The 17,516-nt window shown below is 32.7% G+C and overlaps 1 protein-coding gene across 1 annotated transcript; it reads left to right on the forward strand.

The window, feature by feature from the left end:
* The first annotated feature begins 4,691 nt into the window (after nt 1–4,691).
* On the forward strand, nt 4,692–17,124 carry LOC134235490 (E3 ubiquitin-protein ligase TRIM71-like). Its single transcript, XM_062717622.1, has 4 exons — nt 4,692–4,909; nt 8,766–9,135; nt 15,205–15,415; nt 16,245–17,124. The coding sequence occupies exons 3-4, from the start codon at nt 15,316–15,318 to the stop codon at nt 17,036–17,038; spliced, it is 894 nt and encodes a 297-aa protein (XP_062573606.1). The 5' UTR covers nt 4,692–4,909; nt 8,766–9,135; nt 15,205–15,315; the 3' UTR covers nt 17,039–17,124.
* The last annotated feature ends 392 nt before the right edge of the window (nt 17,125–17,516 follow it).

The raw sequence follows: 17,516 nt of genomic DNA on the forward strand, positions 1-17,516 counted from the left end.
TTTTTTTCACAGGAATTGCAGTTTAATTAAACTCTTCTGTCTATGATGCAAAACATAAGCAATGGCCTTTATGACAGATATAACTTTCTTCAATTATCATTACTTAGTTGACATTTCTTCAGGAAAAAAGGTTTTTCTAGTGTTATTAGCTGTTAGTTGTTATAAATTATAATTAAAACAGATTTACCAAAATGATTCATATTTGATCACTGAAATGCTGTGCATTTGACATTGGTGATGGAAACCTAGGATTTATATTTAAAATACTGAATATTGTAAATCCTTTATTGTGGAAAGAGAGGTTTGATAAATTAATGGTTGTATTTTATTACAAATATATACAGATATATCTCAGTTAACAATGGTTGAAATAAACAATTTAAAAATAATGCAATTTTTTTTTTTTTTTTTTTACACTTTTACAAAAAGATTTAAAGGGTGAAATTCCAGCATTGCAAGTGACATTTACTTTAGGTTAGCACACAGGCCTTTAGATCGCTTAGAAAAAAAATTTAGGTGTTAAAAAAAAAAAAATAAAGGTTTGATATTCTTTACATAGGGTACCTACTTTTGCCAATAAAATTCTTATAAATCAAATGCTTTACAATTGTACTTTCTATCCATATCTATTCATATATAAACAAACTTCATTACTACCAAAGTTCATTCCGTAATTCCTTATACTTCTCGACATAAAATGAAATCAATTCCAAAATTGACCTTAATTTTTTTACTCGACATCAGCTCGGCAATCGGCAATCCTCGGCTGACTCCGCTACGCTCCATTCAAACTGTGCAATATGGAACACCAACACTGCCTTATAGCATACAACTATGCATGTATTATGTCAATTTATCATTACGTGATGTGAGCATATCTTTACGTTATGCCAATTCTTTATGAGATTATGTAAAAATATCTTTACATCATGTCAATGCTGCATTACATGAAGTAAATACATCCTTTCATTATGTCAGCACTTCATAACTTGAAGTCTGAAAATTCATTATGAAGCGATAATGTGTTTACATTGTGTTAAAACTTTATTATGTGAAATGAATGTTTCTTTACATCATTTCAAATATGAGAGGTCAAAATTGCATTACGTCAAGTGAATTGTGTTTTATAATTAAACTCATCATTACATGAAGTCAAAAATCCATTCCTTTTCGAGAGTGTATATTTTTATTATATCAAAGCATTATTACATGATATGGGTTTATCTTTATTTTACGGCGAGAGCATCATGATGTGAGGTGAACACATCTTACCTTTATGTCAGTGCTTTATTACGTGGTGTAAAAAGTGTATGACATTATGTGAACATATCTTCATATTATATCAACACTTTATCACATTATGTCAAAACTCTATTCCGTGATGTGGATATATAATTACGTTACTGAGTATGTCAACTCTTTCTTATGTGATCTTAAAATATCTTTATATTGTGTTAACTCATCATGTTGATTCCAAAAGTGCATTACCTGATGTAAAAATACATTTACATTATCTCAAAGCTGTATATCTGGTATAAAATGAATGTTGTGTTTTTTTCAATTTCGATGATACGGAAGAATAGAGGCAAAATATCATGGTTCCCAAACATAACTTTACAATAGAAAATGTAATGTTCATTGAAAGTACAGCCCCAACCCCCACTTTTTGTTGAAGTATAGTCCACTGAGGGTAATGTAGTATATCTGACAAAAAAACTCCTCCTACAGTTTTGGTCGAAATAGGATTTCAATTTTTTTTTTGGCTTCTCAATAACTTGGCACGAAAAAGATGATACGTCACACACTGGAATTAGTAATTTTTTCAACTATTCCAGGGCCAGAATTCTATTACAAAAAATCTACCAATCCCTCATCTAAATCAATTGAATATGCCTTAGTAAGGTGAACACATATCAGTAGCGGATATTTTGAACCAAAAAAAATTGTCCAAGCCTGAAGGGGGACGGTTTATGGTTGGAGACCAAGGGGGAAAGCAGAGAAGCTCGCAGGCTTTATAGTTTTATAAAAAAAAGTTTTCAACTTAATTCAGCTAAACTTAATGTGAAACTTGCAATGTCCTACAAAGTAAAACCAATAAATGTATTAATTTTTTGTACATGTAGATTTTGGTCACTTCGGGATTTCCTCCACCCAACCAACCAGTGCACGTGTGTTATACGATGTGTTTACACTTTAAAAAAAAAAAGGAAAGTTCAAGACTGATAAAAAAAAAATTATGACAATGTACTTAGTAAGATCAGAAGTTTAAGACTTTTATCCAAAAAAAACAAACAAACAAACAAACAAACAAACAAATAAACAAACAACAATTCAAAATAAAAAGAAAAAAAATTGCTGCACGACTCATAATATTTGATTTATTTAATTATCAGATTAAAGTAAACGCCATGAATTTGACGGACTTTAATTCACAGTCGCGGTGTTAAGGCTTTGCACGTTTCAAGATTGTCAATCCTTTGTCGCTTAAAATTTTTATTTAAAGATGCCATTCCCAAATCGCTGAGATTTCTTCTACGGTAATTTTCTCCCGCCAATTTTAGTGCTCTCGGAACGCGGATTTCAATGTAAGTTAGCACACATAACGTTTGAATGAAGCGTAGCGGAGTCAAGATTACACAATACGGTATGTATATAAAGGCCGAGGATTTTTGCATAACGTAATAGTGAATCGACATAATTAGTGTGTTAATATCATAAAGAATTGACATAAAATAGGTTAACACAATGTAATTGTTGTTTAATTAAATGTCATGAAAAAACATAACGAAATGCAAGAATGTGTAAATTTAATGTCATAAAGATTGACATAAACAAAAAGTTTACAGTATGCAATAGTAGTGTGGGATAATATCATAAAGAACTACACAATATAATGGAAGGTTGACACAACGCAATAGTAGTGTGAGTAAATGTCATAAAGAGTTGACATAATGTAATGGAAGGTTGATACAATAAAATAATAGTGGGAGTAAATGTCATAAAGAGTTGACACTGCTTTCACAATGTAATATTTGTCTAACTGTCATATGGAGTTGACATTATGTATAGGAAAGTTCACACAATGCAATAGTAGTGTGAGCAATTGTCATAAAGAGTTGACATAATGTAAAGGAAAGTTCACACAATGCTATAGTAGTATGAGTTAATATCATGTAGAGTTGACATAATGTAATAGAAGGTTAACACAATGTAATAGTTGTGTGAGTAACTGTCATATGGAGTTGACATAATGTAATTGAAGGTTGACGCAGTGCAATTGTTGTGTTCTGCTATAAGGCAGTGACGGCGTTCCATAGTGCAAGTTATGTGCGAGGTACGAGTTATCCGAGGAACTCCGAGTGTTGTTGATGTAGACGTTTTCAAATTAACCTTACCCGAAAGGAATTATTACGGATATTGACTAAGAAATCAACTTTAAATTGTTAAAAGATTTTGCAAATAGTATGCAACTCTTCGCTGCACTTCAAACACTGTCTGTTTTCATGTGAACGACCAGGGGCTCAAGCTAATGTCGAGTAAAAGAAAGTAGGTCATTTTTGGAATTGATTTCAGAGTATCTCAAGAAATATTTGGAATTTCGGAGTGAGTTTTGGTAGAAATGAAGAATGTTTATCTATGAATAGATTTAAATAGAAAGTAGAATTTTAGAGCATTTGAATAAAAAATATTTTATTAGCGAAATTAGGTACCCAGTGTAAGAGTTCCATACCTTTATTTTTTTTTCACAAAATTTTTTAAGCGATCCAAAGGCCTGTGGGTTAGCAGCATGACAGCTACCATACAGGACTGTATGAATATGATGATACTAATATTTAGGAGCAGACTGCTATTAAAATGACCACAGGCACTAGTACTTGTCTCTTATACAGTGGACCCCCTGCTAAAAATTGGTAGTTGGTGCTTAAATACGAGTATGGATGGTATATCTACGGATTGACACTTGCTTGGGATGCTGAACCTGACCTATATTTGCAGGATAAATGTTTTTATAGTGGCTCAATATATATGGCTGGTTATGATTAAACTTGCATGGATGATACATCATCCAGTAGAAAGCATGCTACAACGCGATGGAAGTTTTAATTAAGAAATAAGAACATATGAGAAAAATTGCTGACGATAAAATGGAATATAATTGACTCGGGCAAGGTGCGTGGAACCACGAGCCTCTTGTCGTTTCTCTGAATAACAAGAAGATAGTCCAAATCTCGACCCCGTTTTTCATTTATAGATCATATATATTTTCTTGCATATATAATACGAGTCTGTACACTTGATTTTGCAACAAAGTTTATTTTGAGGTAACGATTTTTCCCCTTTTTGAGGGTGTGTATTAGATTATCAATCTGAAACCCCCTTCCTCGCATTTTCAGATGTGCGGCTAAACCTTCCAAATTATGTCTATGGGTTAAAAAAAAGAACAAGGTTTGAGAACTTGTTAATCTTTGATTTAGTTGTGTGAAGCTTGAAATAAATTGAAGTGGTTCTTTTAACTATTGAATTAACCGTTGATTAATTTATTGATCTATCTCAACACATTCAATCACGATCATCGGAAGTTGTACAAGCTAATTGATGTCGTGCAGTCAAACAAGGTCAAGAAAGGTCATCCCGAATTTCTAATTGACCCGCAACATGCATTTGGCTGATATCAAGAAAGCAACAAGGGAGTTGATGTTGATTTGTTACAGTATTAATTGCACAGAAGTAGAGATTTGAGGAAATCTCCAGTTGTCTGAAGCAGTGAAAGGCATATTCGTTGCTGCAGACGATCGATTTCGCGCCGACAGGAAAGGATGTCTGCAATCTATGTTCTGTAATCGCCTGACTTTTGTCATGTATAATGTATGCTATTCTCCATGTGGAAGTATGCTTCTTTCTTCTTTTGGTAAGTTTTCTACGTGTATTATGATTTATAGTTAGCATTACTGGAAAAGTTGACGATAAAGCATGGTTAAGATGAAACAGAACATCCAAATGGTTTTAAAGGGGAAGAAGTTAAAGCCATTGCCAGAATTTCAGTAATTTCAAAGAGAAAAATTTGTATCTTTTGCTACAAAGTTATTACTTATGATAATTTAAAGAAAAAAAGGCTAACTTTTTCGAAGAATGGTGAAGCCAATTTTTTTCCCCAAATTCAGCCAAATTACTCTGTGTTATCTTGCATCTTTATTGTCATGAAAGATTGAAAATTTCAAGAGGAATTAAGAACCAAAATAATTCAGTATAAAGACAATTTTAAAAGCACTAAAAAAAATCACGTCTTTTGTCACATTTGCAAAGCAGAGAGTGGTTGGAACTTCACGAACAGAGTCAACATTAACTTGAAAATTGATTTCAATATATGGTTAAACAAGCGAGTAATTTGTACATTTTACGAGAAATCGTCTTATGTTACATCCGATACTTACTTATGATGGCAATTAGTGAATGAAGAATTATATGTCAGTTATATTAGATTTCTTTTCTTTCACCGGTGGACTATAATATATTAATGACAAATTGACGAAAATGGAAATCCTCAACATGTAGCCGTCGCCTCTGCAAAACAATAAAAATTATCAATACACGATTTACGACGTTCAGGATTGATAAATACGTACACTACGAATTAAAATGCATATATTTTAGACAGGATCTGTTATTTCGTCCTCTAGACATGCAGCTAATTTCAACAATATGCCTGAAATCCTTTATATCTTTGGTTCCATGTAATAGACATATTACTGTAGAAACAGTCATCTCCAGAGATCAATTTTTCATTAATGAGACATCTGTAATTTGTACATTTACGAGGCTATTGTGAAACATAATTCCGAGTTCTTACCGACGATGGGAATACGTATACATACTGTGGTGAATTATTTAATCAGTGTTGTAGTGGCCACTGGTCAGATGGTTTTGCAGTGGTCCGTTAGACTTTCTGAACGAACTTTCAACTTTTAACAGACAGCGATTTTCCAGTTCGATCAAAATCAACCCTCCAAAACATAAAAAATAGAAATCGAGGAACTTTTTGTAGACAACCAGAGTTACATTTTGACTGGCTTAGTGGCATTTTCTTATTGTTTCTTTTCTCAAAAACTCTGTGCTTATTCCAAAACTTGTTTGAACAGAAAAACTAAAATTTGCACAAGTTTAGAAACATAGAGACCCACAATGAAACGCGAATATATATCGCTGCTTTGTTTCCTATGAGATAAAATCACTAAATGTTTTTATGGATATGGCTTATATATAGAAGCCCAACTTGGCAAGCGTTCTTTGTTATTTAAAATCTTTTGGGCTTCGTTATGGAAATTAAGATTTATAACATATGACGTCATTTGACATTACATTCTTAATGTTCTATAGAACAAACCGGTAGAGCAGCGGCTACAGTCTCATCAGAGATCTGCATAATATCTAATGTTAAAACTCGACCATGCTGTTATTAGCCAGTATGCCATTGAAGTATGCCATCGGTAAATCAAATATATACGACATGACGTCATAGAATCTGTCTAAGTGTCTAGAATGACAGAAAAAGCCATAAAACACAATATAATAATACCTCTTCTGCATTATGTGACCTTAGATAAACGAAACTCAGAATAAAAAGCTAATGGAAGTGGTAGATGAAATAGTCTCTTAACGGTTTCAAAACCAAAGTATGATAGAATGATTTATGCTAAATGCCTTATCTCATCCTCTGAAACGATAATGGCACTTTACTTCGCTCTTAAAAATGTGACTTTTTAAAGTATTAGTATAGTATACAAGTCATATACTTCATGACTGAAACCATACGTTCAAGATTAAGATGTTTTTAATTAAGATAATTGATTGTTTTATTTTCGAACTAAAGGGGGAAAAGTGTAGTTTTCCATCTCATGTAATACCCCTAAAAAGGCATAACCAATTTCTTATAGTCTTATAGTATGAACTTAAAGATATTTTAATGCAACCACAAAAAATTATGCAAATTAGAAAAAGGAAAGATACTATAATAGTAGAGTACATGTAACTCATACAGAACGTATGACATGCCAAAAAAAATTTTAACTGCATGGCAGCAGTACAGTTCCGCAAAAATATAATTTATATTCTTAATCATGCAAAGGCACGATAGCTTTGATATTAAGTTTGTGACTTCAATTCACGAAGCTTTGAAAATTATACCCTTGACTCGACATATAATTGCATAACAAAGTACACGTTTCTAGAAACGACGCAAATGCATTATGCTTTTATTACATATTTCAACAAAGGCCAAGCATGCTAGAAAGCAATTGCATTAGGAAAGAGTTAAAAGGATGCATTTATTGTCTTGGATATGAAATATACATGAGATCAGTTTTTTGCTATGCACTAACTTGCCACCTCTCAAGTTACCATGGGCGCCAGTGATTCAAATAGGTTATCGTTAAAGAGTAAAACTTTATATAATACTCTAGTATTGAGTAGTCTTGGTCTTTCCATAGAGACAAATAGATTTACTTGTTCGCCATTATCACCTTCAAAACTCTTGTATGCAAATGAACAGCGACTCAATTACGAGAGAGAGAGAGAGAGAGAGAGAGAGAGAGAGAGAGAGAGAGAGCAAAAACTCACAAAAAATATTCAGGTTGAAAATTTTAAATAGACTTTTTTAAACAATATGATCTTATGTTTACTATGCTAGAAATGTAATCCGTGAAACAAATAGGCATTTATTCGCCAAAAGATATGGAAAATAGTCAAGCAACAGTTACTTTACAACTCTACCAAATGAATTCTCATTATATCCTTTTTTGTCGTAATTCCATTAATACTGCATTCCCTAACCACGCTTCAGAAGCAGATCAGTTACTAGATGCAACTTTTTTCGAATTAATTAATTATAAACAATATTCCCGACTTTTTGAATCTTCTGTGATAAATTATGCAGACTAATCATACATCTCTTTCCTTGTTATCAAGAGTCTGGGCGTTAATCGGACCCACAGGGAATCGATCAGTTTCGTCGAAAAAGCCAACAAAACTTATTATCTACACAGGGGGGTTTCCCCAATAGGCCTGATACTAATGTGTATCACTCAAACTGTGTGTATTCACATTTGAATGAATGCAACACCAATATTACAGTCTATTGGGACTCCGTAAATAATAATTTTGACGCTGAAAGGAAATAATTTTTATTGATTCCTAATATTTACTGTTGTTCGTTTACATCTACTAGTATTTCAATTACTTACAGAAGGTTTGGAGGCTTCGATTAATGCTAAAACACAAGAAAAGGATCAGAGAACCTTTGTGTATAATAAAGAGGATATTCGTTTTCTTATCTCTCTCTCTCTCTCTCTCTCTCTCTCTTTTTTTTTTTTGGCATATACATTGTAGTATCGATTTTGAAATGATCCATTTTTTATAACTAATGACAAACTTCATAGTGAATTTCAATTCTTCAAAAAAGATTAATAAGATTGGGAGATAGCAGTTCCCGTCAAGGGTTATATTAAATTTTAACCGAATGAAGCATATATCAAAGTGATAATAATTTAGCTATATATATTTGATATCATAATAAGTAGCTGTGTGTCGATGGCCAGATTGCCCATATATGGTTAGATGTGGATTGCAAATGTGCTTAGTCATTCTGGACGAATTGCTCCAATCACTCATGCATCATCAGTGACAAATCACGCTTCTTGTATGGACTTAACTCTCCTAATGTGTTGTTTTTCCTCCATCAATCCATATACAGGCTTGTTTTTCTATTGTAGCACCGAGCGAACTCTTCAAATGACTGATTGAAAAGGTGTAATACATCCCTCAATTGTTCTTGCTTCGAACTGACTTTGACTTTGGACCAAACTATTGAAAGGCATCAGTTTCAGTCACGACAAGAATCGGCGAGCTGTATTGCAGGAATTAAAGACCACTAAAAACAAAAACGATCACAATTAGATCTTTAAAAGCCGGATGGCATTTATCGATTTGGCTTTTCTGACAACAAAAAAGGCTCATTGATGGAATGTCGAGTGTGTGTTACTAGTTCGTGGCTTGGAGTACTGCAGAACAAATTGACAACATTTCACTTTGGTGTCTAGGAACTGAGAGAAAAGCTAATTACAGACAAAGCTTAATTGAAAGGTAAGGGAGGCGTTTTTCCTGCAATAAACTAGGTCTAGACCAATTTTACAGTCATTAATAAATAAGTGGGAAATTGTGTTTTTGGTTAAAAAAACTTCTTATCAATCAAACCATCTTTAAAGCTAGGCCTCAATGTGACTTGTGATAGCGAAACGTGTCTTTCTATGGCGAAAATCGAACATATTCTTTCGTACTATAGTATAGTGAAAGCTCTATACAGAAAAGACATTACCAGCATGCCAGAGCAGCCAGACAGCTATATACGTTGTATTGTTTAATTAAAATAGTTGTGTGAATAAAAATCATTAGATTTAGCAGAATTTACACGATTGGACGGAACTGCATTATCTGATTACAGATTCGGGAAAGCACAACAATGTTTATTATTGATTTTTTAAAATTAAGTGAAAAAAATATGCCTTTCAGAAATTTGAACACAAATGCTGAGTTTTAAAAAAAGTCTTCAATAAATTGGCATCATCATGCATTAATGTAACATAGTTGAATATACATGCTTGTTTGCGATAAGACAAATTGTATATTCAGTTTTTCTGTTTTTACGTCTCATTTTTGGAAACAGGTATTTTTTGTAGCAAGCAGACTCTGCCAGAGGCAGGTTTCTTGGATTTAATGATTTTTATTAGATATTCATGACGAGTCATATGCATCTCCATACAAAATGGGCTTGACTGTGTTATTTGTAAGCCGTATTTTGGTTCACGTACTATACTAGTATATAATTATACCCCCCGCAAACGAAGTTTAGGGGGGGTATATTGGAATCACCATGTCCGTCTGTCCGTCTGTCTGTCTGTCTGTCTGTAGACGAGATTTTGTGACCATTACTCAGAAACTATTGGAAGGATTTTTGAAAATTTGTACACATATTATTCACCATATGAAGTTGTGCACCTGATATTTTCATCTTTTTTGGATTATTATTTTGAATTTTACAGGTGTTTTTTCATTTTTATTTTGTGGTTTTGTCTGGACCGTTTCTCAGAAACTTTGCAAGGATTAATCTGAAAATTTGTACACTTATTATTCACCATATGAAGGTGTGCACCTGAATTTTACTCTTTTTGTTAATTTTTTTGCATTTTACAGGTTTTATTTTTTATTTTAATTGACTTGTTCATTTTGGGCTCATGTATAAGGTTTGAGATATGGAAGAATAGTTCAAAAATACTACAGCTTAAAACTATCATAAAAACTTTAAAAAAAGAAACATCATCAAGTGTTAAAAACAGTTTTTACATTGCACAGAAGATAATGTAATTTCATTTGTCTCTTGGGAATAATGACTGGACATGCATCCAGTTAAAGATAAATTAATGAGTTTGGTGTTAGAAGTTGTTAAGGCATATCTCTTATCAAGCGTGTGTGTTATCTAATCTCCAGGGAATAAGGCACAAGAATTTAAGATCTCTCTTCTCTTATTCTCTTAATTGTAATTAATTGTCTGTCAAAGCACTTCATTACTGGATGACCAGCTCTTTATTTTCAAAATGCATTTCAAATTGATATATCAAGATTAATTTGATTTTGTGTAATGGTTTTTTTTCAACAATCAGTTTGCAGAGTGACATAACACATAATTGCAATATATTTTTTTAATGCAGAAATAAAAAAAAATAAAATGAAAAAATAAAAAAAATTGTTACAATGGAATTACAATGTACACGTATTAGTATTGATGTTTCATTTGGTTGCACCTTTGTTTCATTCATTAAGAAACATGATGAGCAATAATATTTCACTGCAAATTTTTGTAAGTAAATTGTGAACACCTCTAGATTCATAAAGTATTTTTGAATTGGCACCTTCTCTAAAAAACCCAGCGGGGGGTATTTGTCCCTATTGGACAGTTCTAGTTCCACCAGAATTAAGGAAATTTAGGAAAACGTCCCACTTCTGCACCCTCTTGTTGCCTCCAGGTAAGCTTTGAATCAAAATTAGTGCTAGTTTTAAAACAAGCATTATTTAAAGTTCTTCAACTACAAACAATCACAGTTTTAACAGTGTTTGAATTGAACATTAAATTAGGGGTCATATTCGGCCGTTACCATACCTTGTCCTTTGCTCCGGATTTCATTATACCCCCCGCTTGAAAAGTGGGAGGGTATATTGTAATCGGTATGTCCGTCCGTCTGTACGTCTTGCTGTACGTCCGTCCGTCCGTCTGTTACGCTATAGGGTACCCATCTCTTATCCGCAACTCCTCTTATACCACTGAGTGAAATTTAGTGAAACTTTCACAGAATCTTTATTACAGATTGCCATTGTGCACCTCCTATTTTACTTTTTGATCCGACACATATTTTGGGTATCCCGGCCACAGCAAAACATGGCCTTTGTCATCAGTTATAACCATATGGGAGGCGGGGGTATCATTTAGTGAGCTCATTGCTCACAGTACCTCTAGTTTTGATGCTGACCGTTACAATATTTTATTTTTGCTGCTTCTCTAGTCTTTTAAGAGAGAACCTTAAGAATTCCTTCCTATTTTTTATATCGTTGTTTTAAATGAACTTAATTAAGAACATTGACATTTTTTTCTGTATACACGCTGTCACTCAAGAGATAGCCTAATATCATAGCTATATTAAACTTCAAAAGAAAACGAAATGCAATATAAAGTATGTGATATTTGGTGTCTTATAGAGTCATTGTTTTCCGAATATCTCATTCGGATGACTTAATCAAATAGACACATATACTGAATATAATAAGTTCCCAGCTAAATACAAGAAGAATATTCATAAAAATGTAAATTCATTCAATGCGGACAAGATTTCCTCAATTTCTCATCTTACAAAGAAATACATTCGTAAGAGATACGAAAGACTTCGGTGTTGTTTTCTTCTCATGAATACCATGATATGTACATTAAACGTAGTTGATAGAAGTATAATATAGTGTTTTATTAACAATGCCTGTATAATATCAGGGATTTGAATATACTTGTAACTTCGATTCATAGGATATAAATTATGCCGAGTCTACTTTTCTGACAATCTTGCCTTGTAATGCGTTTTAAGAAAGCAATGTTATCAAAAATTATTTGAAAGGAATATTTCAATTTCCTTTTAAAAATTTTAGAATATTATAAGAAATTATTAGTGTCCAGCAAAGTTTGTAAAAAGAATTAGCAACTGAAAGTATAACAAGTCGAAGTAAAATTGAAATGTTCAATGATAAAATGTTACCAATCAATGTTCAAAGAAACATCACTATTAAAAGGCTGGTTTGAATTTAAGTAAAAAAAACATTAAACTTCTCTTCGACAAATTGAAAGGCCTACTTTAAAACAACGACAAAAACATTCAAAACTTGTATATGAGAACGATAATCAAATTTACAGTGTACCTTCAATCAGGTTGTCGAAGCTATTCTTACTCATTACCGACAAAAATCTATGTCAATTTGTTAACGAAAGCCCTAGTGACCCACAATGAATGGTTTCATTGAATTAATAATAACACACATATCTTCTTTATGTCTTGTGTCAGCTTACTTGATACAAATAAATATTGATCCTGCTATAAAATTTACATGAAGAAGACTGTCATGCATAACAAATTTTTATACATTGTATCTTATCAGACAATCGGAGTGATGCTGCAAATCTGAAATATTTTGTCCTAGTTTATCGATTCTCTATTAAATTTTCAAGGTTGTGGGCATTTTTTCCCCATAAATACCACGATTCTTTTCCCCCTGATTTTAAAACGTATTCATCTCAAAGTTCAAGGCAATATTTCTGCGTATTATTTTCGCCGTTGGTCGTTGTATAAGGAAAAAAAAAAGAATAGAGAAATATTTACTGCTTTTCAAGAATGGAATTTATTTCCTATTTAAATTGATGCATTTCACCTATATAGTACTAGTATCAGTATAATAATAGCCGTGATTTTGTACTTGCTGCATATGCATATTGTCTTTCTTACATATTTTCTATTCATCAATAAAAATGCACTTTGATTACTTTGCATATCTTATTAATAAATGAAAATTATGCTAGAGAAACAAGATGTTTTACCAGAGAATTCCAGATTCATGTATTCATGTACATATAAAGCAAGAGAGAACAAGTGGTGAAAGGTGCCATTTCAAACAGAAATTTTATCATGTTTTTGGTATTTAATGCCATTAAGTGATTCGAATAGGTAATATCACCTATATTCGAATAAGTGATATAACTTTTTCAAATGGAAAGGTGATATCACCGATTAGAAATGATGATATCACTTATTAGAATAGGTGATATCACCTATTTGATTTGAAAAGGTGATATCACCTTTTGGAATACAGAGTAAGTGATAACACATAATCAAAAGAAATAGGTGATATCACGTATTCTAATAGGTGATATCACGTATTCTAATAGGTGATAACACGTATTCTAATAGGTGATAACACGTATTCTAATAGGTGATATCACGTATTCTAATAGGTGATATCACCAATTCAATTCAAGTAAACATGTAGGTGATTTATCACCTATTCAGAATCTGAATTGTTGATATTCCTTATTCGAAAAAGTGATATCATCAATTGAATAGATGATAATCTGACACCTACGGTATTTAAATTCAATCGTGATATCACTTATTTAATTCCAAAACGACACCTCAAATCTCATAGATATGAATACTTACGTTACTGAAAATTATTTGTATTTTCCCCGAATTTTGAAATTTATTTTCTAGTCATCATAATTTACGTATGTTAATTTTAAAACTATGTATACAAATTATGAAGAAAATCTGTCAATTGTTATTTTATCAGAACATATAATTAAGTAATAAATATGACAAATTTATTCCACCAGAAGAGATAGTTTTAGGAAGCTACGTCATATGAATTCTCTCCGTTCTTTCGTACATGGATGGTAGACAACACACTTCTACGCAACAAATCGCTTTTGGTGGGTCCCTAGAGGTCGATTAACTTCTGCGTCTTTTTTTCTCTATTCAATTGTCTTCCTCAAAAGAGAATCAAGTTGGACACATACAACCTCCCTAACCAATCTTTTATCGCACTCCCCCACGATACCAAAACTACCACAAAGCGCCCATTCTAGAAGCGTCTCCAGACATTGCTTGAAAAAAAAAATACGGAAATTGATTAGCTCCTTTCGCGTTTTAGTTTTGGACCGCAAAAGTCTCAAAATAAATAGTTCCTCGGAGCCCACAGATGTCAATTTCACTAAAAGTCTAACTCGGTGCTTCGTCAATAAGAACAATCAACCTACAGCGATATCACGAAAGGCCACAATTACTGCCTTCCGTTTTTTAAGAAAGGCTTCTAGGTTTCGGAGGATTTTATCATTATTGGTAGGGAAAATTACAACTTTGTGTTCGTCTAGTCGGACATTTCATTTAGTAGATGTGATCTTGCGAAAAAGTGGGTTGCTTATTAGTGTTGTCACGTTGAGGAATAGATCTAGATGCTTTAAATAACCCAGATGGGTGATCCCCAGTCTTGTTTAAAAACTGTCTTAAATGATATTATGATGAGAATTGTCGATACGTTTACGGTTTGTATCCTGTTTTAGACTATTTGGTTAGTGGTACATTTCAAGGTACAAGCAAACAGAAAAAAGAACACGCACCAAATTAATACCGAGAGTTCCTGCGTGTTCGTTTTTGATTCCAGCTTACTCTAATCAGGCATTAGTAAACTCTCTAGCTCTTTCTGTTTTTTTTTTTTAGGTCCGTAATTATTTGTTAAATCTAAAAAAAAGTCCATAAAGGTATACATAATCAAAATGCATCAGCTGAAACTCTTAAAAACCCTACCTTTTCAAAGATTAATAAATACAATGGTGAATATAAATTGAAAAAGGATTGTGAAATTAACAACTTCGTCTAATCAGTGAGAGGCGTAATTTTGACGTCGACGCCATGAGTCTGCGGATGGTACATGTACACATTGGCTGGGTTTTCATACTGAAGAAAAATGAATGATGCCTTCTTTTTTGCAATAATAAGATATTGATCCATAATCTTCTGATCTTTCTCATCTACATATCTTTATTCGATATCTGTTTTCTGCATTTTTCAGAAACCCTTACAATAATAGGAGATTAAAGGAATGATGACGTCAAAAGATGGATGAAAATGACGTTATCACTTTTGCGACAATCAACACTTGAATCGGAAATCAGAAGACAATATGGACTCAAAGAAAACAGCTGTTATAAGACACATCGGAAAAAGAGGGCGCGGGAAAGGGCAGTTTTTTAATCCCTGTGGGATAGCTGTCACACTGACAGGTATTTAAATGTTTATTACTTTTTATCAAGATTCATTAATTCTTTTTTGTGTAAGTAAAATTGAGGACATCTGTGATTTGATCATTCATGACTTTGTACAAAGATTTTCAGGAATCTATTTTTATATTTTAAGAAAAAAGGTTTTTCCCTTTGGTATTTGAGTTGTATTCAGGAAATGTTTACAATAATTGCAGTTCGCTATTTGCTTCAATTTTATCATTATTTCAACGACGAAAATTGTCATCTTCTAAATTAGGAGCGTTTAAGATCAAATTAACCTTAGTTCAACTCAGCAGTCTCGAAATCAAATGTCGAACGATTTTTTGTAACGAGCAATGAACTCGTATTCCATTTAATGCGATTTTCCAAAAGTGTATTATCTTACAAAGGCTCGAGATCGATGAACAATTATGGCATGCTATGGAATCCATTAAAACTAGAAAGAAGAGACAATGCGTGAGAAACGTGTAGGAGTGAACAATATCGTTAAATCTCTTCCATGGAAAATCTTCTTTTGGGGTTTTTAATTAATAGATAATACAAAAATAATGTCTGTCAAAGCTAGTATATACTTTTTCTTTCTCTTGAAATGCTTAAAAACGCCGAATTTTTGTACGGCAAATAAAGAGGAAATTTTACATATGTCATCATGATGGCAGTACAAAATTTACATGACAAAATTGTCATGTAAATTTTGTATTTACTTCCACCCGGTAAATTCAAAATTTACAACACGATCGACACATGCACAAATTACTAAATGTCCAATAAACAACTGAAATCAATGTCTTTCTTTACATCTGTAATCCTCTTAGTTTGTTTTCTGTAGGCGACATAGCGGTAGTGGACACAGAAAATCATCGAATTCAAATTTTTCACGAGAATGGTAGCTTTAAATCAAAATTCGGATCAAAGGGCTGCAAAGTGGACCAATTTAACTATCCATTATGTATAGCAGTCACATCTCAGAACCATCTGGCGGTCACAGACAGCGTTAACGCATGCGTAAAAGTGTTTTCCGCTGATGGTCAATTGGTACAGTTGTGTGGAGGAGAGTTCGATTTTCCCTATGGCATAGCTGTGTCGTTTGATGGATATTTCATAGTTACGGATATTTTCAGACACTCTGTTACAATTCTAGATACTGAAGGAAACCCTCATCATTCTTTCGGCGAATTTGGTTCAGGGCTAAGAGAATTCGATCATCCATATTTCGTAGCAGTCGATCAAAGTAAACAAATAATTGTGTCCGATTCTGGAAACAGCAGCATTAAATTATTTCATTTCGATGGGAAATTGTTACGAATGTTCTCTCAGAACGATTTCAAACTTCTGAATGAAACTTTCTTCAATTTACAAGGATTGTGTTTAGATGCGGATGGAAATACGCTTGTGATATGCAACAGTACCATATACATTTTGATAAAGAATGGAAGACTGTGGGAGGTACTAACGACGGAGGATGGTTTATTTTGTCCTAAATCTCTATCGTATTCTCCTGCCGGGTGCTTAGTAGTGACTCAGTGTGACACGGGGAAACGCCACGAAGTGACAGTCTTTCGATATAAAAAAGAGGACTTCAAGTCGCTCAATTCCGCGCAATTCTATGCAATTTCATTATAATTCCATGTTATTGAAATATTTCATAATTTGTCTGATACAATATAATGTATTTACTATATGTTTTGGTTCAAGATATTATGAGCTATATCGATTGATATTAATTAAAAAGAAATATGAATAAATTCAGTTATATTGAATCTTTTAATTCATGTGCAAGTTTCTGTTTTACATAAAATTAATACTCTTTAGAATTTTATGGCACTTTTAATAATGTACTATTGTCAAGAATCTACATGCGTACAAATTAAATGAAAAATTGGGTTTATGAAAAAAGTTAATATTCCCATAGTAGTAAATACACATGTATGAATACTCTTTTCCTAATTTCCTGTATATGTACATTTAAAATACGTATAATTAAGATTTAGGAGTAATACCTATATAAAAACACATTGAAAATCGTTTAAAATATTAAGTTACATCGATACACTGAAAAGAGAGATAACTCGAACTGCCTCACATATAAATGATCATTATC

The sequence above is a fragment of the Saccostrea cucullata genome, unplaced genomic scaffold (genome assembly GCF_032062105.1).
Source record: "Saccostrea cucullata isolate Sc308-1 unplaced genomic scaffold, CSIRO_AGI_Scuc_v1 ctg662, whole genome shotgun sequence".
Taxonomy (NCBI): domain Eukaryota; kingdom Metazoa; phylum Mollusca; class Bivalvia; order Ostreida; family Ostreidae; genus Saccostrea; species Saccostrea cuccullata.

Excerpts from the sequence above, each read along its gene's own strand:
- LOC134235490 (XM_062717622.1), top strand. The coding sequence starts at position 15,316 with ATGGACTCAAAGAAAACAGCTGTTATAAGACACATCGGAAAAAGAGGG. Across the intron at positions 15,416-16,244 it reads GATAGCTGTCACACTGACAG|GCGACATAGCGGTAGTGGAC; the intron begins GTATTTAAATGT and ends TGTTTTCTGTAG.